Genomic DNA, 16,654 nt, shown 5'->3' on the forward strand with positions numbered 1-16,654 from the left:
GGATCCTTCCTCTATACTACTCTTTTGCAACATACTGATTGTACATATTTCTATTCAGGTCAAAGGACAACTTAAGGGAGTTGTACTATTTACCCACATACAGTTTCCTGGTTATAAAAAAAATAATAAGTTTGTCTGAGGGAAACTGGGCTGGGACTTTAACTCCAGATTCAGTGCTAACATCCTGTGAAAATGTTAGTTGGATAACTACTTATTTTTCTGACCTCTTCCCTGCTAGCTCAAGTCACAAACACTTGACAGATGTGCTTTAGTTGCCAAAAAATAAACCACTCTGCTAATAAATTAGAATTGACATTTTCCTTTCATTTACTATATAATAAAATGATAAATCTTATCAAGTTAAAATAACTCTCACAATAAAGCTCAGTCTACCAAATAGATTACTGGTTTCAAGGATGAACCAAGTGTGATAGTTGAGTTATAATTATGAGTTTGCGTATCACTTTTGAGTTAAGAGGTTGTGTTAAACTCTGAACGGGAAAGGGGGAGAAATAGTAGGTTTAGCATTATCACTAACCAACCAATGGCATTTCAGTTTTCTGATGTTACACTGCATATAACTCTCAATTTGCTTTGTGCTCATTAAAACTAAAATTGTAAGTCAGTGATGGTAAAATCTTGGTTTAAAGAAAGTGTACACCCTAAGTAAAGGTACTTATCTTCATTGCCACCTACCTGCCTTGCAGTGGCCCTGGAATATCCCCTGACAGGAGCTTCTTTCCATTTTCCTCCTCTGTTCTTCTAATTTAAAGGAAATAAAAAACTGTTAACCTTCTAACATTTGAGCATGAACATGTGATGATGTTGCTCACAACCTCTTAGTAACTGATGTGAGATTTGAAACACACATCTCGCCTTCTCGTCCCAGCCCCCAGGCTGGGGTAGGGTTTAGTTTCAGGAAAAAAATATTAAAAATATAATAATACTTCAACCCATTTCTTGGTTAGTTGATGCCCTATATGACCTGAATATACAGTAAGAAGTATTTATAGATTCAAGTCCATGTATTAAATAAATGAAACTCTTAATAGGCAGAACTGAACATTATAAGTCCTGCCCCTTAATTTCAAAATCCTTTAATTACAAAGCACCTTATACCCAAGACAAACACCAATTTTAAAGTCAGCTGAAGCTAAGTGTGACGTTCTGAAACCAAGAGGTGTCTTTAACAGAAGGAAACTAGTGCCGCCAGTTTCACAGCAGGTTGAACACATTTAGCGGGGTCACTTCTGTTCCACAGGCTCACCTCTGACTGTCCTCTAGCATCTTCATGGCCTCCTTCAAGTTTTTTCCCATTTCAGCTAGTGTAGGGTCTGCTATCTGGGAAACAAATTTTCAAAAGGTTAAATTTTAACAACCCTCTATTACTTCTGCAACATAATTCATCCAGAAAAACTAAATGCAAGTCCATTTTCTTCTGGATTTATTATAAAATATCTGGATTATTAAAGAACATGTTTGATTTTAAAATTCCAACAGTACAAACGTATAACATAAAAAAGTCCCACTCCCCAGGGGAGGCCACTTTTAAGTTTGACATGTATCAAACAAAGTTTCACTTTGCTCATATGCACCTCTCCAAATTGCTTTTTTCTACTTTATAGTGAATATGGTTCCATGTCAGCAGGTCCACTTCATTCTTCTTAGTGGTTACACCTTTTTGCATCTGATGGATGTATTATAATTTATTGAACCAGTCCTGAATTAATGGATCCTTAGGTTATTCCAGGTTTTCACTATTAGAAGCAAGGTCCAGAAAAGTATGTATAGTATACTATTCATTTTACTGTTGTAGTAGGCTGAAAAACAGCCCCCCAAAGGATATTCACATCCTAATCCCTGGAATTTGTGAACATTACCTTATGTGACAAAGTCTTTGCAGATGTGATTAAGGATCTTGAGATGGCACGATTACCCTTAATCATCAGGTGAGCCCTAAATTCAATCACATGTATCCACATGAGAGAACTGGAGGGAGACCACACAGAGAGAGAAGACTATGTGAAGACAGAGCAGAGAGAGATTTGAAGATGCTGCCCTTGAAACTGGAGTGATGGAGCCACCAAACAGGGAAGGATGGCTGGCAAGCAACATAAGCTGGAACAAGAAAGGAAGGGACACTCCCACCGAGCCTCTGGAGGGAGTGCAGCCCTGTCAGCCCTTGATTTCAGCCCCGCGACAGTGATTCAAACTTCTGGCCTCCAGGACTGAGAGATAATGTATTTCTGTTGTTCTAAGCCACCCAGTTTGTGCTCATTTGTTACAGCAGCCCCAGGAAACTAATACACTCAAAGATCTGCAAGTGCTTCTAAAAACTCTGGGATGCTTACACAAGCTAGTAATAATGATTGCCTCCAAAGAATGGCTACAGAGGTCAGAGGGAGTCTTTTTAGTTCATATCCTTTTGTTCCTTTTGGATTTTAGTACCACGTGTACATCTTTCTCCCATTCAAAACATAAACTAAACAAATTTTTTAAAATTCTTGCAGAATCGAAACACTCATTTTCCTTTCTTTCTTCTTACATCTCCATAAAAATTTTTAGAGAGACAATCTTGTTGCCTTGAATATCTATATAGCATGAATTGGGTTATAAACAATCACAGAAGCTCTCTCTTGCTTCCCCCTTACTCTTCAAATACACTTCAAGTGTATTTATCTGCTTTTCTCTTCATATTGTCTCTTGTACCTCATAATAGTTTACACAATGTAGATGTGCAATGAGTGTATATTACCTTTAGTACTGTGTTACCTCCTCAAAATTGTTTTTTTTAAAGAAATTCTACTATTTATCAATGTAAGTATCAGAAAATATTAATTCTAGAAGGGACCTTAGGGGTCTAGTCCAGGGATTTCCCTGGAAATCTTCTTCTCAGCCTTAAGACTCCTGGAAAGAACTTTGGGGAGAAGGGGTTGGGTAGCCAGTTGGAGCTGCTACCTCTCTGCCTGCCCCTTAAGGAGATCAGCTGTTTTTAACAATAGGGTTTTGAGTAAAGTTTCACTTGTAAAAAGTTTCCTTAAAAATAAGGAAAAAAAGTATAAGCATGAAAACATCTGATTCTGGTATAACATTTTAGAGAGGAAACTAAGACTTAGAGAGGTACACTGACTTGCCTAGGCTCATGGAACTCATAAATGACAGAGAGGTGCCAAAACCCTGGTTTCCTGATTTGCTTCTGCCTCTTTCTATTACATCACACCAATTCTACAAGAGATTAGAAAATAATCACATAGCCACATCCGATCTGATTTTTACACGAGAAAAAATTTTTAAAAATTTAAAAAAACAGGTGTTTCCAATAAAAATCACAATTTAAATGTAAGCACCAGATGGGTTAGAGAGAAATCTAAAAGGGTCTCCATGCTCTCCGTTAACAATTCTGAGTAGGATGAGGAACAGATAATGGTCAAGAGAACTGATCTTGCTCCTCAGTCTTCTGGTCATGGTCCTTACCACCCTCATCTCCTGTGACACATCAATCCCTGATCATCTGGCCAAATGAAAAGATAAACAGTTTGCTTGATCAATTACACCTCCGTGTTTCATGCTTATAACATCTGCCCCATCTGAAATGTCCCTGTACCTTTTATCCACCTCTAACTACCTATTAAATCACAATTCACTACTTCCAAGAAACCCCTATGGATAAAACCATTTTCACATGTTCACATCCCCTCTAATGATAACAATACCATTTTTTCCTAAACCAAAAATCTGGACTCACTGCCTGACAAATGATTGTATTTATGGGGACAACAGGTCGGAAGGCTTGAAACTGGGGCCATTCTAATATGCAACTGCCATTTATCCTCACAATTCTTTACATCCTTTACTATGAATTGTTTTATAGACGATCTTTCCAGTATAGGTATTCTCCCCAATTAGATTATACGCTTTTTGAATGCAGCCATTCAGACTCCTACTAATTTTGACTTCTCTTATAGGACCAAGAATCTAAAGTCAGCTTGATTCTTGGGTTGTCATATTACCTCTGAAACCCCTTAGGAAGGCATGGCATATTGGATATCAACATACTGGCTCTAAGTTCAACATGGCTAACTTCTCCTATAAAATTGAACAGATTTTTCAAGTTAAGAATAGACAAAATAGTTGACTTAGTTTAGAAGCCACTTCATATGACAATATTTATTTTTAAACACCAGAATCACATGTGATGACAAGATGTTTACACTGAGAGAAGCAAGAGGGAAGTGCAGCTTCACATTTCTCCATCTGAGTCTCTCAAGAGAGCAAGCACACACTCATTGAATGGAAAGGCTGACATTTAAATTGTTCTTGATCCTACTCTCTTTTAGGGAGTGAAGTGGGGACAGTGGGGAGTGGTTAGAGGGTGGGTAGGGAAAATAGCACTTTTAGTTAAATTTGAAGCAATTAAATGTGAATATGATGTAGACCCTCACATGTCTGTGTTAACGGGATAATCCAAAATATAAAATGTTATCCAGTTGCAGGATATTAGGTCTTAAGTCAAGAAATGCTCTAAGAAAAATATTTATAAATTGTTTCCTTAAACCACGCCTCCATAAGCTTCTACTAAGGGCAGCAAGTACTTTTTTTTTTTTTTTTCCCCGGTACACAGGCCTTTCACTGTTGCGGCCTCTCCCATTGCGGAGCACCGGAAGCCACCAGGGAAGCCCAAGCAACTACTTTCTTATTCACATTTCGTATCCTCAGTACCTGTTACAGTGCCAGAGTACCTGGGTGATAAATGTTAATAAATAATAGCAGGGGGCTTCCCTGGTGCCGCAGTGGTTGAGAATCCGCCTGCCAATGCAGGGGACATGGGGACAACAGCCAGACACAAACCAAAATGAGTGAAGAATTAAGTTGAATAAAGATGTCCATTATTTGGTATTTAGAAGGAGGCTGCTTTATAATATTGAGGGAAGAAAAAAAATAGTATTCTATGCCAGGTTCCCAGAAGAATGTTGTATATTTTCAACCCTTAGCATCTAACACAGGATCTGGCACAGAAAAAGGGCTCAATAAGATTTGTGGGGCTTCCCTGGTGGCACAGTGGTTGAGAGTCCGCCTGCCGATGCAGGGGACACGGGTTCGTGCCCCGGTCCGGGAAGATCCCACATGCCGCGGAGTGGCTGGGCCTGTGAGCCATGGCCACTGAGCCTGCGCGTCCAGAGCCTGTGCTCCGCAACGGGAGAGGCCACAACAGTAAGAGGCCCGCGTAACGCAAAAAAAAAATAAAATTAAAATTAAAAAATAAAGTAAATTTCAAAAAAAAAAAAAAAAAAAAAAAGATTTGTGATCCTTAATAATTACTAACACTTACTGAGTTGCTTGCTATATTCAAGCATCATCTAATTAACACCTCTACATGCATTACTTCCTGGCTAACCCAAAGGCATAGAGTTCATATGCTTTGGAGCCAGAATTTAAAACAAGGTCTGTACTACTCTAGAACCAGTGCTGTCAACCACTAGGCAATACTGCTCCTCAATTTCATCAAAAAAGTAAACAAAGCAATTCACATTTTGAAAAAGCTCTTGTCTCAAGAACCATAATTAGAGCTAAGTAAGGTCTCATTTTAAAAATAATCCTTGGGACTTCCCTGGTGGCACAGTGGTTAAGAATCCACCTGCCCATGCAGGGGACCCGGGTTCAAGCCCTGGTCCGGAAAGATCCCACATGTCGTGGAGCAACTAAGCCCGTGCGCCACAACTACTGAACCTGCGCTCTAGAGCCTGCGAGCCACAACTACTGAGCCCACGTGCCACAGCTACTGAAGCCCACGTGCCTAGAGCCTGCGGTCCGCAACAAGAGAAGCCACTGCGATGAGAAGCCTGCGCACCGCAACGAAGAGTAGCCCCTCCTCGCCACAACTAGAGAAAGTCTATGTGGCAACGAAGACCCAACGCAGCCAAAGATAAAATAAATAAATAAATTTAAAAACAAATAAATATAATCCTTGCTTGATTGATGTTTTCACCTAGATAAAGTTAGTATATCAGAAGACTCTCCCTATAGGTAAAACTTCTATTCTGCAACAGCCCCAACCATAAACTTATCACCCAAACCCAGGGCATTTTTAAGAGTTCAAGGCAATACTATTAATAATTAAGTCAGGACAACAGATACAAACTGGGACAGTCCTGGGCAAACCAGGATGTGTACAGTTACCCTAGCCTTTACTACAATGTTTACTTCATATCTTAAACCAGTATTCCACCTAGCAAAGGCCACGCAAATGTTTGCGGTGGTGGCTGTTTATGAGTTACAAGGTAAAATGAAAAACGACATACAATTTGAAAGGAGTGCACCGCAGTGCAAGTACTGCCCACGGCACTTGTCTCAATGCTCAAGATCACACAGTATTGCTACAAGAGACTTCTTTTCCTACCTATAAATATATCTGAGTACATTTTCCCTCATTCAAATCTTTTTTCTTTTAATTTTTATTTTTGGCTGTGTTGGGTCTTCATTGTGGTGCACAGGCTTCTCATTGCAGTGGCTTCTCTTGTTGCGGAGCAGACTCCTGATCACTGCACCACCAGGGAAGTACCCCTCATTTAAATCTTGAGTACAGTGACCTGATTAAAAATCTGGGGCCTAGGGGACTTCCCTGGTGGTGTAGTGGTTAAGAATCTGCCTGCCAATGCAGGGGACATGGGTTCGAGCCCTGGTCCGGGAAGATCCCACATGCCACGGAGCAACTGAGCCCATGTGCCACAACTACTGAGCCTGTACTCTACAGCCCACGAACCACAACTACGGAGCCCACGTGCCACAACTACTGAAGCCTGTGTACCTATGGAGTGTGTATATCTACAGGTTCACTTTCTAATTACAAAACTACCACATGTTCACTACTGAAGATTCAGAAACCATTATTAGACTGTTAGTCATTAGATTGCAAATTTGTAAATCATATTTCAGCTATGTTGATTCTGTGTAATGAAGTGGATTCAGTATTTTTGCTTCAATTACGTCTAACATAGATGCATGGCATGATTAAAGATAGTTCAAAACTCGTAAGGATGGGCTTCCCTGGTGGCGCAGTGGTTGAGAATCCGCCTGCCGATGCAGGAGACACGGGTTCGTGCCCTGGTCCGGGAAGATCCCACATGCCGCGGAGCAACTAAGCCCGTGAGCCATGGCCGCTGGGCCTGCGTGTCCGGAGCCTGTGCTCCGCAACGGGAGAGGCCACAACAGTGAGAGGCCCACATACCGAAAAAAAAAAAAAAAAAAAAAAACTCGTAAGGAGAACCATTCAATTGTTCGTATGATAACTGTTACAGAACTAGACAGCTCATTTTGTAAAACAAGCCCCACCATTCATCCTTTTATAAGCATCTTTTCAACAATCATTTTTATACTAGTTAATTTCCATCACTTGCAGTCAGTGTGGGATATTAAAAATTAAAATATCCTATCCTGCCACTATCAGAAGAAGAAATAGTATATAAGTAATGTTAAAATATCATTAAAATTCTCACAATTTAAATGTTGGAGGAAAAAAGTTGAAAGTCAAATGCAAGATAAAATAGTAAAGGAGGTCAGGAAGTAATTCTCTATTTTTCAAGCTAGTAGGAAATTATAAATTTATTTGGAATAAGGCAACATGGGTTAATGAAAAAAATCACTTATTTTTGCTTTTGGCTAGAAATATATCAACTTAGTTATGAGGTAACACTGGTACTATTCCTACCTGTATTATTTGGAATACATTATATTTATCATTTTATTCTACTTCATTAAAAAAAAAAACTGCTGGTCATGACCTGCTAAATTGATTTGACATCTCATATATAGGATGTAACCTGCAGTTTGGGGGGGAAAACCCCACACTATTTTAATGGATGTTATTGAAAATTAACATCCAGTTATTAGTAATGGAATAAACAATCATTTGTTAATAAAGTTTATTAACTGAGAAGTTGTTTATAATAACCTTTCAAAGGTGGAAACTACAGAAGAAGAATAAAATCTTAGGGCCTAAGATTTGGGAACTACTGCTCTCGAGTCACTTAAAATTTTCTCAGCTTTCAAACACTTAATCAAGCTCTTGTATACATTTTCTTCAGTTAAACCAGCCTACCACAGTGTGACCAAAAACTATATTATTTACTTTCACATTAGGGAAAAAATAATACCTCAAACCCTGAATTCATAAACATTACTGTTTAGCACAAATCTAAGTTTTAAAAAAAAGGGCTGTAGTGACAGAAAGCAGATCTGGGATCCACTTGAAAAGGGGCACAAGGGAACTTTTTAGGGAGATGGAAATGTTCCATATCTTGATTATGCTGATGGTTATATGACTATACACAACTGCCAAAACTCAAACTGTATAATTAAAGTGCATATTTTTATTGTATATAAATTGTTCCTCAATTTTAAAGAAGGAGGTCGAATTGATTCAGTCGATTAAAAAGAAATACTAAGCAAATAACAGTACAAGTGGTAACTGATGTGACAAAATTCACAAAGATGGTATATGAATAACTGCTATTTGAAAAATGCAGAACTAAACATTTAAAAAGAAGCAACGTCCAGAAAAGGGGAAGTTTAAATAGTAATTTATAAATATATAAATCACAACATTCATTAATAATAGAAGTATACAATACCATATTTCAATAAACTTTTTTCAGGGGAGGAATGTTCATTTTGGGGGGTTCTAGGACTATGGACAGAAGAAAAACTAAAGCATGTGAGAATACCAGCTGATCTGATCGTACCAGAGAGAAGGCCTTGATGTTAACAAATGCTAGTTTCCAACATCTGCATTAGACTTAACAACAAAAAAATCACTACACAGAAATTACCACACTATAAATCAACTATACTTCAATAAAAAACAAATCACTACCTTTCTTCAATTGATCAATGTGATCAGATAAAGCTCTGAATTGATGTTTCTAACATTTCACCTACTCTTTTGCCTTCCACAGCTTTCTAAGCAAGGTTAATCCTGGATAGTGATAGGCATGCAAGTATCAACTCTCCAAAAACCATATATTTTCCTCCCAGGTGAAAACACAAAGAATGCCTGCTGTCTAGCACTAAACAAGTGCCCCAAATACTACACATCTCAGAGAAGCAATAAGAACAGCAGCAGCTGCTTCAGGAACACAGCTGTTCCTTATGGGTCAACAATGAGAGAAAATGTAGGGATTCTCCAAGGTAATAATAGCACCTTGCAAACCTGACTTACTCATTGGAGCCTCAATTTCCACATCTGTAAATACTTTTGTGTAGTTCCAACAGAAAAGTATTTAATTAAGAACAAGGCACTTTCGTCTATGTTTGTCTTTTAAGAATTGGATACTCTTGGAAAATCTTATTTTTAACTACGCTTGAGTGTGGACTTTATGCTTGAGTGTGTGAGAACATGAAGACATACTGTACTTATTGGCTCATTAAGCATAATATTTCAGTTGAAAAGGGATTTGCAAATATTGCATGAGGTGTTTGTATTTAAACTTACAAATCCCTCATGAAAAGAGGCAAAAAAGAACATATAGGGGGAAAAAAGGGGCAAAAATATACAAAAGAGCAGGGAAAATCTGGTAGCAGTAAGGAGGCAGCAAAGTTAGTAACACCAGATCAAACCTGGCATCAGTAGAAGTACACAGGGACATCCCTGGTGGCGCAGTGGTTAAGAATCCGCCTGCCCATGCAGAGGACATGGGTTCGAGCCCTGGTCCAGGAAGATCCCACATGCCGTGGAGCAACTAAGCCCGTGCGCCACAACTACTGAACTTGCACTCTAGAGCCTGCGAGCCACAACTACTGAGCCCGTGTGCCATAGCTACTGAAGCCCGCGTGCCTAAAGCCCATGCTCCGCAATACGAGAAGCCATTGCAATGAGAAGCCCGTGCACTGCAACGAAGAATAGTCCCTCCTCACCACAACTAGAGAAAGCCTGCGTGCAGCAATGAAGACCCAACACAGCCAAAAATAAATAAATAAATAAAACAGTTAAAAAAAAAAAAAAAAAGTACACAGAAGGAAAAAAGGGGCTTTCAATTTATTTGCCTTAAGATACATGATGGGAAGGCCAGGGACTGAAGCCTAAATTTCAAAAAATGTATTCCAAGAGAATCAATTCACTTAGACATTTATTTTTTATTTTTAAAATTTTTATTGGAGTATAGTTGATTTACAATGTTGTATTAGTTTCAGGTGTACAGCAAAGTGAATCAGCTATACATATACATATATCCACTTTTTAAAATTCTTTTCCCATATAGGCCATTACAGAGTATTGAGTAGAGTTCCCTGTGCTATACAGTAAAGTCCTTATTAGTTATCTATTTTACATATAGTTCATTTAGACATTTTATTATGAGTGTTTGCCGATAATTACACGGATGGAAAAATACCACAACAGACAAGCTCTATCACTGAGAAGTTTGCTAGTTTATCTGGAATCACATACTTATTCTGGAACAAAAAGAAAATTGCTTAAAGCAAAACATGCTATAGTCACTAGAAAAAATAAGTCACTAAGATATGCTTCTTAAAGAAGATGTTTCCTAGGACTTGTTGGGGGATCAATTCAGAAAGATAAAGATATCCATTACCCTTATCAATATCATCCAAAACTGAATTGGAATTATGCAGGTTTAATGTTGCCAACCTTATCTTAAAAATAATTCTAAGGAAAGGAACCCATCAATTCCTTCCTTCTATGTATCTTCCAACCTTTACTGTTGTAAAACTGTAAACTGTGTGAAACTGCCAATATCCAGACATTTTAGGGGATAAAAACAGCAATTTCATATGACTGCACCCAATACAATGTCCAGTCTAATAAGTAATTCAGTCTCACTAGTCTCCTGAAAATCTCACTGTAGCAAAATGTTCAATGTCCCTGAGTTGCACCTTCAAATTGAAGGCTTTACTTTGCTGTTTCTGTTTTTCTGCGCATAGAAAAAAGATCTCAGAAAGGTTTACTTTGCCCTCAGTCATTTGAAACTCAGAATGCCTTTTCCACAGGCACTGGGGAAAAAAAAAAGTGGACAGGGCCCCAGGCTGGGCCTCAAGGACTAACTAACCTTAAGGCAGCTAAACATTTAGCATTTGCCACAAAAAACCAAAACTACTGCAATAGTAACAGAAATTAAATAAACAAAATATTAAATTCAAAATAGTTTTATGGCCCTTGACTATTGTTTGGAGAGAATGGATTTAATTTAAGCTAGATAAATTAAATTTCTGAAAGGAATTTTAAAACATTTTCAAAGTGACTGGAGGCATATTTTTTATATCTAACTTTAAAAGGTAAAAGGGCTTCCTTTCTCTTATGTTCTACCAACAATAACATTAGGCACAAACATATTATAAAGTAAAAATCTACATTATATTTACATTTAAAACAAACCTAGAAAAGCCATGATTCTGAACTAAATATTCTACCTAAAGAATCTCTTCCACATACTCTTTCCTGGTCACTCACTCGATGCCCTTTGTTTCTTAATTCCTGTGATTCTTTTTACCCCTCTTTGCTATACAAGGCTTTGCCTAAACTTGTATGTCCCTTACTATAACGTAACCTCTCCCAGGGATCATGTCTTACTCACCTTGTGTCTCTCTCAGCACTCAGCACTGGGCTTTGACCATAGCTGGCCAGCAATAAAAAATTTAAGTCAAAACAGGTTTCTGCTTTGGGTGAAAACAGATGACTTTAAGCTCAAGCAACTGCTATGTATAATTATAACTCATAATTCTAGATAAGGTGGAATACGCAGGACTGGGGACCACCGACAGCTCTGCTAACTGCAGCTGAAATTTTGAATAAATCGAGAACCACCACCGCCATAAATTTTTAGGATCAGGAACTTTGTGCCACGTTTTCCCTGACACCCAGCATTTGATAATCATTTACTGCCTTAGGCACCATGCACCTGTATGCAAAACCCTCAATCATGATGATGTAGAGATCAGCTTCAAATGAACGGTAACGTTATAGGCTATCATATCCTCACAGAAGTCCTCCTATTCTAGGTAAGAGAGGGATGTACAAAGGCTTATCACAGAAACTGGTCATTTCAAGCTTGGCTAATAGGGGTTCTTTTCATGAGCTTTTAAAGTAAAGATCAGGAATAGAAATTCTGGTAGTCCTTATCAGTAATGATCAGCAATGTTCCATCCATGCGGCTCCTATTGCTCCTTATAAACAGTAAGGTGGTAACAGAATTTTCCACAATCAGGTCCAAGGGGGTAGTGGGGGACTTAGCTCAGGATGAGTACAACAGTAAAAAATGGGTTTGGTTGTAATTATTTAGGTCAGAAATAGGGTCGAGGTTGCCTCTTTTGGAGTCAAGAATTAGATATACGGTACAATAAATAAATTGGCCCTGCTCTATAGCACTATCCAATAGAACTTTCTGTGGTGAACATTTCTATTATCTGTGCTGCCCCAGTACTGCAGCCACAAACCACATTGTGACTGGTGGACGCTTGAAATGTGGCTAATGTGACTGAGGAACTAAATTTTAAATCTATTTAACTGTAATTAATTACATTTAAATTTAAATAGCCAAATATGTCTGGTGGGGCTTCCGTGGTGGCGCAGTGGTTTAGAATCCGCCTGCCAATACAGGGGACACAGGTTCAAGCCCTGGTCCGGGAAGATCCCACATGCCACAGAGCAACTAAGCCTGTGTGCCACAACTACTAAGCCCACGCACCACAACTACTGAAGCCTGTGCACCTAGAGCCTGTGCTCTGCAACAAAAGAAGGCACTGCAATGAGACGCCCGCGCACCGCAACGAAGAGTAGCCCCACTGGCTGCAACTAGAGAAAGACTGCACGCAGCAACAAAGACCCAACGCTGCCAAAAATAATAAATTAATTAAATATATATATTTTTAAAATGTGGCTGGTGGACAGTGCAGCTCTAGATTCTCTAAGTCAGTGGTTCTCAACCAGAGGGGATCCTCTCACCCCCAGAGGACAAGTGCCTCAACTGGAGATGTTTTTGGTTGTCATACTTGGGGGAGGGGATGCTAATAGCATCTAGTGGGTGGAGGCCAGGGATGCTGCTAAACATTCTACAGTACACAGGACAGCCTCCTACAACAGAGAATTATCCAGCCCAATGTTAATGGTGCCAAAGTGGAGACATCTGCTCTAAGTTTACTCAAGGTTGGAATTAAAAGTGCAAAACAAACTGCTATACACCTTGTCTAAACATAATACCGAGGAAGAATGAGATTTTTCCAAGAAGCAGGAAAAGATCTGGGCTATTCTACAAGTTTAAAGTAGCAGGTTTTTACTAACAGGTGTTACGTAGATGTGTTGAATACCTTATTAAGACCTTCAGCATCAGCGTTATTACTTCCTGTAGCATTTTTAAACTTGGATATTAACATAAGTAAACACTGTGAGATTTGTTCTTTATGAGTTGGACGTACAGTATTGGGGGGGCTGAGGCGCCTACTCTTCTAGTTTGAATTCCTTGTCCCTATAATTAACCTATCTCTATTTTCTCTGGATGTCACTAATTTCGAATACAAAAAGAAAACATATATTGTGAAAGAAAAGCAAATCAAGACAAGAAAATGGCTCTGTCATCGCAGGTCTGCATGTCTACATATTACTTAAAGAAAAAGCAAAGGTACAAAATTATATTTGGACCAAAGGAAATGTACTGAGTGATTCTATTAAACAATGATAGCACACTACATTTTAGTGTGAGAGAGATTACTTGAAATTTTAGAGGATGGGTATCAAATAACATTGTGGTTTCTGCAGCCAGTCTAAATTATGCAAGGATTAGTTTAAATGGGATCATTCAGAACTGCTCAAATAGTTCTTAAATTTATACTAGCAATGTAGAATTTAACCCAGCAGTCTATTCCTCAAAGAAACCAGAATGGACACAATTCAATGTTTTACTTTGATTCAAACTATTTTTCACAACACAAAATTTTCAACATTCATATTACAGCAATGCTTTTTCTTTTCTGCCCACTTAGCACCAAGAGAAATTGTTCATTACAAGTAAAGCCCTGTATTGCTTCAGGGAATATAAAAATAAGACACAGTACTAGTTCTGAAAAACTTACATTCAGAATTTACACACTGGCCTAAGGCAGAGACTTGCAGCCCACACATTCTGAATTCCTGAAAGATCCCTGCAATTTTTGTGAATGTGCCAGGCTCAAGCACGCTAGAGTTTCAGTACCTCTTCAGATCTTCATTTGAAGAGTTTAAGATCTTTTATCATCAATTAACATTTAGGGAGCAACCACTGTAATTTAGTAATCAAATACCAGAAAAGTAATATTTGAAGCGGGATTCCAACGCATTCTGTTTTGCAGATCTGCCTATAACAAACTATTCTTGGAGGAAAGAACACTCCACTTCTTTAGGTTTCTAACTGAAATGCCACAAAGCCCCTCACATCTTCTTTATGAAATTGGAAAGGAAACAACACTGAAGGGACACTTCTAGCATCATTTTGTATTCAACCACTAGCGTTTGTATTCAACTACTGGTCCACACACGGTGTAGACCAGGGGTTCTCAGCCTCAGCACTACTGATAATTCTCTGGTACAGGGTCCGTCTTGTGCAATGTCGGATATTAGCAACATCCCTGGCCTCTACCCACTAGGTACCAGCAGCCCTTCCTAACGCCTGATTGTGACAATCAAAAGTGTATCCAAACGTTGGCCAAATATCCCCTGGGGAACAAAACAGCCCGGTGGTTGAGAATCACTGATTTAGACTGAAACAAAGTACCACAAGGTAGACACTGTGCTCATTAAAAGCCTGGGAAGACTTTATTCCTAGACAGAAAAACATGTAACATTCACCACAGAGGCGGTGTAAGAAAAACATATTATCTTTGTCCTTTCTTGATTCCTTCCACCCCAATATATGAGAAACAACGGAGGCGTAGGCTATACCACTGTGTGCACATGAAGACATCTGGCTCAACTTGTACAATTACTCCCTTCAACTCTCCAGTGACAAGTGAACAAATCCACAGCAGCTGCTGCGTTGAAAAAATGACAAAATATGTTACTTCTGCCAGTTCAAAATTAAAATAAAGCAGTCTTGAAACACTAGCTATGCTCCTGAATTCCACATATATGAAAAACCGGGTCTGGACAAGCGGACTCCCAAGCTTGAAAAGAAAGGACTTTGAGGGAGGGCAGAAAGTCAGGGTCTGAAGGTAGGTATCCGTGAAGAAATCCAAGCACTGGTTCTAGTTTACCAGCCCTAAATCCGGGGCAATTAGAATCCATTTCACATGCCAGAGCGGTCAGCTAGGTACATCACGCTGCTGTTCCCCCAAGAGGAAACCAGAGTAAAACGCTGCTACCAGTGGATTTCCGACTGACCTCAGGGTCTCCCCTCGCCAGGGAAAGGGGGAGCCAGAAAGTTGTGAAGCAGCTGCATCGCCAAAGACGAAATTCACAATCTACAGAAGCCCCTCCCCTTTCTGGACCTCGGGGGTCTTTCAAACTACTGCATCAGAATCACGTGGAGACCTCGTTAAACCCACTGATCCCGGTCCCGCCCCTCGAGGTTCCGACCCGGGGGCTGAAAATCTGGATTTTTACCAAGGGCCCCAGGTGATTCCTAGGCTCGCTGAAGATGGCAAATTACTGCTTGCACCTCTCCCTTCCTAACTTGGAGACCACAGACAACCTACAGGTTTCCAGTTGGCTCCGAACCAACTGGGGCTTCATTCCAGGCGCTTCTGCGGCCGCAAATTGTTAGCTCTGTCATCCGAGAGGGTGAGCCGAGCTCTCGCAGGCCCCAAGGTCGGCCCCGCGGCCCCCAACTGGGCTCCGGGTCGTTCGCGGCCCCGGGCAGAACCCGGCCCAGCCTCTCCCGGGCCACGGGGACCCCAGAGACCCCCGGCCCCGTGACGTGACCAGGCCCCAGCCTCGAGCGACGGGCCGGACGCCCTCGCGACCAGGCCTCCTCAGGCGGGCCCGTTAGCCCCCGGCCCCCTCCCCGGTCACAATGGCAGCTCGCGACTGGGAAACAGGCGCCCCGCAGGAGGGGGCCTCCGGCCGCCGCTCCGCGTCCACCCCCGGTACGGACCTTCTCCAGGGGCGCGTCCATGGCTGAGGCGGCCGGTGGAGCCCGATGGAGGCCCGGCGTTCCCGGGCACTACTTCCGCCTCCCACGCCCCGCCGCCGTTTCCACGCTGGCAGCGCTGACGTCCCGCTAGCCCGCGGCCGGCGGGGCGGAGAAGAGAAAGAAGTTCCTGGTGGCGCAGCGGAGAGGGAAAAGCGGGTCTGCGGGAGGTGGGATAGGCGGGGCCCACGGGGTAGGCGGGGCCCACGGGGTGGGAGGGCCCCTCCAGGCTTCCGTACCAGGCCGTCACGCTGGTCAGCCCAAATGTTCCCAGGTGAGAGGGGGAGAATGGATAGTGGAGCCGTTCCAAACTCTCTTCAGAAGCCTGTCCTGGAGTCAGGATAGAAGTATAATAATTACAAGGCATCACTCATGTATCAAAATGCTGGAGATACTAGTAACGCACCTGTACTTCCGGGCCTAGAGTTCCAAGTTCCCCCCGCTATCGACATTCCTCAGGAATGGAACAGGGCAGTCACCACGGAGAGGCGGGGCGAGCGAGCGCCCCCGCGCACGCGCAGCTTCGGTAGTTTTCTAGGTGCTCAGGG

General features: G+C 40.9%; 1 protein-coding gene across 1 annotated transcript in view; it reads right to left on the reverse strand.

Moving 5' to 3' along the window:
* PDXDC1 (pyridoxal dependent decarboxylase domain containing 1) overlaps positions 1-16,304 on the reverse strand; it is a 52,167-nt gene extending 35,863 nt beyond the window's left edge. Inside the window, exons 1-3 of the mRNA XM_059038324.2 lie at positions 16,071-16,304; positions 1,268-1,341; positions 697-762 (exon numbers count right to left, since the gene is read on the reverse strand). Of these exons, the coding sequence (XP_058894307.2) occupies positions 697-762; positions 1,268-1,341; positions 16,071-16,091 (161 nt within the window). The 5' untranslated portion in view covers positions 16,092-16,304. The remainder of the gene's footprint in view (positions 1-696; positions 763-1,267; positions 1,342-16,070) is intronic.
* Between the last annotated feature and the right edge of the window lie 350 nt (positions 16,305-16,654).

The sequence above is a fragment of the Kogia breviceps genome, chromosome 14 (genome assembly GCF_026419965.1).
Source record: "Kogia breviceps isolate mKogBre1 chromosome 14, mKogBre1 haplotype 1, whole genome shotgun sequence".
NCBI lineage: Eukaryota > Metazoa > Chordata > Mammalia > Artiodactyla > Physeteridae > Kogia > Kogia breviceps.